Source organism: Branchiostoma belcheri, unplaced genomic scaffold (assembly GCF_001625305.1).
Source record: "Branchiostoma belcheri isolate BF01 breed outbred unplaced genomic scaffold, Haploidv18h27 scaffold8, whole genome shotgun sequence".
NCBI lineage: Eukaryota > Metazoa > Chordata > Leptocardii > Amphioxiformes > Branchiostomatidae > Branchiostoma > Branchiostoma belcheri.
In genome coordinates this window covers 3,348,455-3,356,812 of record NW_017804464.1, presented here as the reverse complement: position 1 = coordinate 3,356,812, position 8,358 = coordinate 3,348,455, and the positions used below count along the sequence as shown (strand labels likewise).

Genomic DNA, 8,358 nt, shown 5'->3' with positions numbered 1-8,358 from the left:
CATCATTACTTCGAACAGGTGCATGTGTCTTCAGAAACACATTGTCTTAAAGACACTGACCCTTTCCTCTGGTCCTTCCAAGGAAACTGTGGTCTCTCCTGGAGTGAAACACAAACCTTATTCACAGGTGGCAGATTCATTTGTTACAGGCTGAAGGTAGTTTATGTGAGACTTCACCCTTCCCTGCTCTCCTTGGCCCAATTTGTGCTTCTTCTCAATAATCATTTTTCTTCACGTCTTAACTACTTTGCCTCTGAATTGTATTGATCGGATGACTTCAGTTGCCTTGCTGGTTTCTTGTACTGTAACACACTGGCTAATAATTTTTTAGGGGGTGTTACACACTGATGACCTTATAAATACACAATATGTAACATGTATCTGTATCTGTATGAATAAGCTGTATACCATATTTCGTAGCATGAAACTGTATTGTTGCTTTTGCCCTGCCATAGCCTTGTTATGTTTACCGAAGGAAAACATAGTTTTTGCTCCGTTTCCTCTTCTTCTTCTCCAAATCAATAAGGTCAATGACCTGAACGAGATGTCTGTCACCATGGTAACCAGTGTGGGGTTACATCATGTTGCAATTCTATAGCAGGAAGGATTTAAACTCCTGTCTGACCACATATATGAAGGTGTTTGAGTAAGAATTAACGGAGCAGACCATATGCGAAAGTAAACATGATGCATTTTCTTTGCAAATGTTACCTTTCTAGTTTCTGACTAGATTTGTACACTATGATTCTAGTCATCAAGGACAGGTGGAAGTGATTGTTACAGCATGAAAATCCACCTCTGTATTGACTCATGTTCCCTGGCGAAGACTAGGATTAGTAGGAGTGACAGTTTTCTTTTGTGCTAGCACAAATAAAAGGTTCAACTATCCACAAGGTGGAGGAGAGTACCTAACCACCTGGTAGAGTGATTGGGAGTAAACTGATGAGAACCAGACTGTTGTTGTGGCCTGGCCTGACAGAGACGAATGTGGGAACAGGGTGCCCCATCAACACCTGGGTTAGCCTCGCCCAGACACACCACACCTTCCAAAAACTACATCAGCACTTCTGCCAGCTGGAGACTTCCTGCAAACCTTTACTGTCATCCTCGCATAAATCCTTAACATAACCTCAGCAGGTGGTGGGCAAACCTGACAGTGGGAACATCTTCATCTGTGACACACCTGCTTCTACTCAAGGATGACAACTTTTGTATCATTTATAGCTGCATATACATGGTCCATTGGACAGTGACCTTGCTAATAGATCATGGGGGATGACATTTTGTTGCTCACCTAACTTGTATTCATGATCATGTCCATATCAAAATTTGTATCACTGCTTGTATGTGTAAAACTTCAAATTCTAAGTCATTCTTCCTCTTATGTCCTATGTCCTAGTCACATGCACAAGAGGATGGGGCAAGGAAGGAGAGAGAAAAAGACACTATGACATACGTAGTATTTCATAAATCTAAAGTTTGAAAGGTATGACCACCAAATTAAGTGCGTCTACAGTTCTCACTCCCCATCAACTTGAACCTGTTGAAGATATGCCAAACAAGTGTGGTCTAATAATATTAGTAGTAGTGATCTAGAGCCAGGTAAGTAGAAGCAGAGCTGTATCTAATGTATGGTTTAATGTGGTCCCAAATTAAAACTGTAACAAATACATGTAGGAAGAAAGGGACATTCCTCAACTGTTGGGGGCTTTTTGAGTTGATTCAGTACCAGAATGTATTTTTTTTTTTTGCAAATCAGAAGAGGCGAATCCGAGAACCAACAAATTAAATTGGTGTGGCCCTAGGGATATAATAAGGATGACCAAACTACCTGGAGGAAAACAAACCTCAGAAGTTGTGACAAAAGAGGTGAAAAAAAATCAAGAAAATCAAAATGAAAGATCACATAAACTGGGCCATGGAATTTCCTTGCCAACCTTTTTACTCATCCCCCCCCCCACCTTATATTCCTTCCTGGTCAGTCACCTCTACCCCTCCATGACCACATGTTCCCCCTAGTGCTGATAAACTAACAGCAGGGACCCTCTCTGGCTGCTGAAGCCTTCCTGGTGTTGAAATAAAGTTTATCCAATTAATAATGCTATCACACCTGATCTGGGGGACATGATGTGTTGTTGCTATATCCTCCTGTCACACTCTGTAATAGCTACCAGGTTGGTACGAAAGACCATAGGAACAAAACGTTAAACAGACGACAAGCTTAAACAGACGACGAGCTTAAACAGACGACGAGCTTAAACAGACGACGAGCTTGCTTAAACAGACAACGGGCTGGCTGAAACAGACGACGAGCTTGCTGAAACAGACGACGAGCTGAAACAGACAACGAGCTAGCTGAAACAGACGACGAGCTAGCTGAAACAGACAACAAGCTGAAACAGACGACGAGCTAAACAGACGACGAGCTAAACAGACGACGAGCTTAAACAGACGACGAGCTTGCTGAAACAGACGACGAGCTAAAACAGACGACGAGCTAAAACAGACGACGAGCTTAAACAGACGACGCGCTTGCTGAAACAGACGACGAGCTGGCTGAAACAGACGACGCGCTTGCTGAAACAGACGACGAGCTGGCTGAAACAGACGACGAGCTGGCTGAAACAGACGACGAGCTGAAACAGACGACGAGCTGGCTGAAACAGCGAAGGAGCGACGCTCCCGCTCCAAGGCTGGAAACCCTGGCTCCTTGTATAGTGTACGGTCCCTTCTGAGTGACACCAGATGCTGTCTATGGCCCTGTTCAGACGGAATCAGTGAACGCGCCTTACATGTGTTGATGATATGAATGGTATGAATGTTAGACATCCAGGTAAACAATACTCATAGGAAATTCAAACTCCTACTACTGGATAAGTTATGGAGATAATATCCGGACGTTTCAAGTGACATTCACCACTCTTCTTTAGCGTCACTAAAGAGCTAACGTTAACTTTGTTAATTGATTTGTTTATTGCAAATTCATGCCCAAGGGCTAATCGCATACATACATTGACAAGAAAAATGTGGTGATATAAGACTATTTGCTAACATGAACTTCTACGTGTACGACATACTTATCGAACCTACTATCTGTACTTAAATCTAATAACGTTGGTATACATACAGGTCCTCGTCAACCTGACGGACGAACGACACATACAGGATAAAAAAAAGTAAATACTAGTATGCAATATGAGAACAGGTAATAGGAACAAGGTAACTGCTATTCTAATTCGTTCTATTCTATTAAGCTATTCTTGTCATGCTATTAGGGGGTTTGACTTAATCTCAGGAGGCAGTGGGAGATGAATTAACGGACTCTTTGAAAAATAAATGGGTTGGGAGTTAACAGAACACGATAAAAGCACAATTGAGCTACTCTCCACTTCTAAACAGACTCTCCACTTCTAAACAGCCGTCACCATCTTCCCGCTATAAAACCCATCAGGGGTCGTTCGGTTTATAGCACCTTCGGGGTGCCCATCAAAGAATGACACTCTTTTGTCTGTCAGATTATAACACTTTTCACATCGAGTTGAAAAATGTGCTTGCCTGCCTGGCTGTCTGTTTACTGTACTGGTCGTAATGAACTGAACAATTTCGCCTTTCTGACTTTCCACCTCCATACTTTCTACAACTTTCCACCACACAATAAGTTAGTTGCTGACATTTTGCCATCCTTCCACCTTGTATTGATTAGTATGTGTAGGTTTGTTGTGTGTGTACGTGCGCTCTCGCCTTATTGGTCAAGTTCATAAGTATGATAAGTATGTCGTACACGTAGAAGTTCATGTTAGCAAATAGTTTTATATCACCACATTTTTCTTGTCAATGTATGTATGCGATTAGCCCTCGGGCATGAATTTGCAATAAACAAATCAATTAACAAAGTTAACGTTAGCTCTTTAGTGACGCTAAAGAAGAGTGGTGAATGTCACTTGAAACGTCCGGATATTATCTCCATAACTTATCCAGTAGTAGGAGTTTGAATTTCCTATGAGTATTGTTTACCTGGATGTCTAACATTCATACCATTCATATCATCAACACATGTAAGGCGCGTTCACTGATTCCGTCTGAACAGGGCCATAGACAGCATCTGGTGTCACTCAGAAGGGACCGTACACTATACAAGGAGCCAGGGTTTCCAGCCTTGGAGCGGGAGCGTCGCTCCTTCGCTGTTTCAGCCAGCTCGTCGTCTGTTTCAGCTCGTCGTCTGTTTCGGCCAGCTCGTCGTCTGTTTCAGCCAGCTCGTCGTCTGTTTCAGCAAGCGCGTTGTCTGTTTCAGCTCGTTGTCTGTTTCAGCTAGCTCGTCGTCTGTTTCAGCTAGCTCGTCGTCTGTTTCAGCTAGCTCGTCGTCTGTTTCAGCTCGTCGTCTGTTTCAGCAAGCTCGTCGTCTGTTTCAGCAAGCTCGTCGTCTGTTTCAGCCAGCCCGTTGTCTGTTTAAGCAAGCTCGTCGTCTGTTTAAGCTCGTCGTCTGTTTAAGCTCGTCGTCTGTTTAAGCTTGTCGTCTGTTTAACGTTTTGTTCCTATGGTCTTTCGTAGGTTGGGACAACACTCCACACAGCCCTGCACCGTGGGCGGCCAGAAAACTCTGACCTCCCCAGCCAAGAAAGGCACGATTCTTCAAGACAAGGTGAAAGTCAAGGAAAGGCTGGACTTGACCTACAAGTCTGCTCACAAGTTTTTGAGACAGGACGGATGGTGAAGTAGCTACTAGAAGGGTCCTTGGTTGAAATGTAGGCCGACATGTGTTAGGATTTGTTAGCGATGCCCCATCTGGCCCAGAAATCTCTGTTGTGTTTAGATTGGATGAGCTGGGCTGACAGTTTGTGTTAGATTGTAAACAGATAGAAACGGGAGGCATTAGGGAAGGTGGTGGTGGGCTGGGCACTTGTCACCTTGCCCCTGGTACCCCTGCCAAGGAAAATCAGGACCAGGCCTCCCACCATAGATCACCAGTGCACCAGCTGGCAGTGGAGTTAGGTGAGACAAGGAGCCATTGTTGGGTCCAAGTTCTCCTGCTATTGGTGCTCAGGGAGTTGACATGGTGTAACAGTTACCTTCTCACATATATCTAAAGGTAAGGGCTGGGCACAACCAAGTCGACTACTTGGATGATGGCAGAAACTTTGACTGAAAATTAGATAGTACTATAGAGAATGGACAATCATATATTTACTGGTACATGCAGGTGGTGTGTAGACTCTAACATTGGCATTGGCTCCATAATTTGGGAATGTCTAACCTTCTAAAATGTTATTTCTTGCAGTTCAAACTGCAACTAAAAACAGTGAAAGTACACTGACACCTTACTCTGTGTTAAAGGATGATTTCTGTAACTTAATGACATTTCTTGGAGGTTTTGAGGCACTGTTGATGTTCTGAAGAAAATATATTGGACATTAGCCTGGATGCCAGACCCATAGCACAGCAGGCTCAAAGCAGTTATCCATTGTGCAGGGGTCTGGTTTGATGAGGTAGACCTGTCAGTCAAATGCTCAGTATTTGAGCGTAGGCCCACCAATGGAACAGCAGGAAAACTTAACTTGATTGGTTAAAACCTCCCAGTGGCAAAGCCAAAGATGCCCAAACACTTGTCTAGCAGGAGTGATCAGCTATTGAAGATTACAGCCTGTAGAACATACTTGACAGAGCAGCAGAGACATCCGTTCCTGAGCTCCAGCCACTCTTCAAACACCTCTCCTGACTCTCCCAGTGAGATGGGCTTCTCTATCTCTCCTCCTGAAGGACAGAAGTAGAAAAGTTAATTATTTTGAGTAAAAACATATAAAAAAAAGTTCAGTTTGGGAACAGTTTTTTTTACCCTGATGCTTCATAGCCTGGGTGACATCTGATTTGTGGGAGGTCCTGCATGGGGGGAGGTTTTTTTTTTAAATTAGATGTGTTCCCTTGACAAAATGCTGGAAGTTGAACCTGGTATCCTAAACTATTAAACCTGCCATGTCTCTTTCTTCCTCTCTGCAATATGTTTGAATACCAGGCTAGGAAAATAAGTCACTTACAATATGTAAAATAAAATACCTTTTTAATGCTCTCAAACATCTATTAAACAGTAGCGGTAACTGCTTTTTATAAACCTATAGTAGGCCCTTACACAACATGTTGCAATAATTGACAAGCCCAAAGTACATATGGCTCAGCCATTATGCCAATTTTAAGCGAAATCACATCCAAGTTACCCACACATTTTGTCTGAATAAAGGAGACACATAAATCAGTATTACTTTCCAACAATAAACTAATGTGTTGATAGCCAAAGTACATTATGCAAAGTAAGCACCCATTGTGGCAGGTTCAACCTAATGTGACTGTGCTAATCAAACGTCTCAAATTTCCCTACTGAGGGAGCCACAAAATGGTTATAATCAGACCCAGCCAAGCGAAACTCTAAATGGATACAATACATTATAGTCTCTACAAACAGTTTGTCTTGATGGAACTGTTGGTAGAGCATTATGTGATTTGATTACGTGAATCGGGCTAATGTGAACTAACTGTGCGCTGATCTCCGCCGCTGAATGATCGCTGCTAATCATATCTGCCGAGTTAATGAGCCCAAACTGCGCCGCACAGCTTGAACGAATTCATTTGTCCATTACGGTAAATTGGCACAGCAAAGAGGAACAAAAGGAAGGTACAATGTACAACGTGTGTATGCTGTAATGCTTTTTGTGTAAACTGTACATGTGTTGACAGTAGAACAGACATGTTCAACACTGCAAAAGTTGTAATACGTGTCATTGCCTCAGCCAAGGAGGTTATTATGGGTTCACCACACCACGAAGTGGTGTGGTGAAACCATATTGCTTTTTCTGATGTTTCTTCTCCTTCTCCTCCTCCTCCTGCCATTTCTTTAAATGGATTCAGCTTCTTCATTTTAGGGCCTAAGGTCCTGAAATTTGGTATGGAGGTACAGTGGGCAAATACCCCTAGGCGTTTTTTAAATTTTTGTGATACAAGCTTTTACAATCGTTTTATTTGCTTTTTTAGCGGTCCCCATAGGAAAGTACTGTGTGGGGGCGTACGCGCGTGACGTAATAAGAAAGAAATTCGGCGGCATGCCCATAAATGGGCATGCAAGCATGAACCTGACGCAGCCTAATCTTTTCTTCTTGCTGATTGGCTGTTGGATTTGATTGGATTAACTCAATTAACACCTGTTCAAAGCCATTCCATTTTGACAGTATGAACTCAAGTGTTTTGGTAGGTACAGCACAGGCCACGAAATACGCATCAATTTTCGAGGGACGTTCTGCGGGAGAGTGCAGGACGCTGTGCGGGACTTCCCTCGGGAGAGTGCAGGACGTCCTCCGGGAGAGTGCGATACGTTCTGCGGGAGAGTGCGGTACGTCCAGCGGGAGAGTGCGGTACGTTCTGCGGGAGCCAGACATTTTGCTCTTCTCTGTTGGAACAACGCAAGTTGGAGGTCAATGACCTGCGCCCGGCGTGTAAACAAGATTGGACAGGGAGCGGCTGTAATATCAAAGGAGCCGGCGGCTTCTGCTAGCCGGGTTGATAGTTAAGTAACATCAAGGTGGTTCAAAAGCAAACCTGATAAGGAAGGAAACCCCGTAGTTAATAGTTGAAAGTCTTGGTGGCTTTAGGCGATCAATACCGCCATGCTGTTTACTTTTTATGACATACAATGCAGTGAGTGATGTGTATCGCACCGAGTTAGCTCGGTTGGAAACGCGCAAGGCGGCAATCCCAGGCATTGCAAGTTCGAACCCCAGTGCATCGGACATAAATATTTTTAGCAATTTAACATTTTTAACAATTTTATAATTTTTAACAATTTTATCAGTTTTAACGATTTTAACAATTCTGCATTTTAACAATTACAACATTTTTTTATTTTCGTTGTTTTGCTTTTAACTATTCAAAAACTAGATTGTTCTTACTCAAGAATGTCAATAACTTAGAATGTTAGTCTTTTGTATTTTCCAACATACAAACTAAAATACACTTTGTATGTTGTCACAAAAGTAATTGAGCTGACAAGAGAGAAGGAGTACGGTACTCTGCCAGTGTGAAGAATCTACAGAGGTATTACCAGTCACTAGTAGCAAGAGATAGACCACATTGAATGATGACGATGAGGACGAACCATATGAAAGTACTATCATAGCTAGTACAGAAATTCTACTGCTTTACTTTACTTTCTTTCACTCTGTACATGCAATTAGCTCACTGGCATGATTTTAAAAATAAAGGTTATGATAATCATATTATATGTATAGCTTATTCAATGTATGGCTTCATAGTTTATGTGATTGTTAATAAGGCCATGTTGTATTTGTATTGTATGGATGGCATCTGTGCGCGCATCGG

At 42.6% G+C, this 8,358-nt stretch overlaps 1 protein-coding gene across 2 annotated transcripts in view; it reads right to left on the bottom strand.

Moving 5' to 3' along the window:
• Positions 1 to 8,358, bottom strand: part of LOC109486403 (COBW domain-containing protein 1-like) — a 60,298-nt gene that overhangs the window by 38,975 nt on the left and 12,965 nt on the right. For both annotated transcript variants that reach the window (XM_019790234.1, XM_019790233.1), the window contains exon 4: positions 5,652 to 5,748. In XM_019790234.1, coding sequence (XP_019645793.1) covers positions 5,652 to 5,748 — 97 coding nt within the window. The remainder of the gene's footprint in view (positions 1 to 5,651; positions 5,749 to 8,358) is intronic.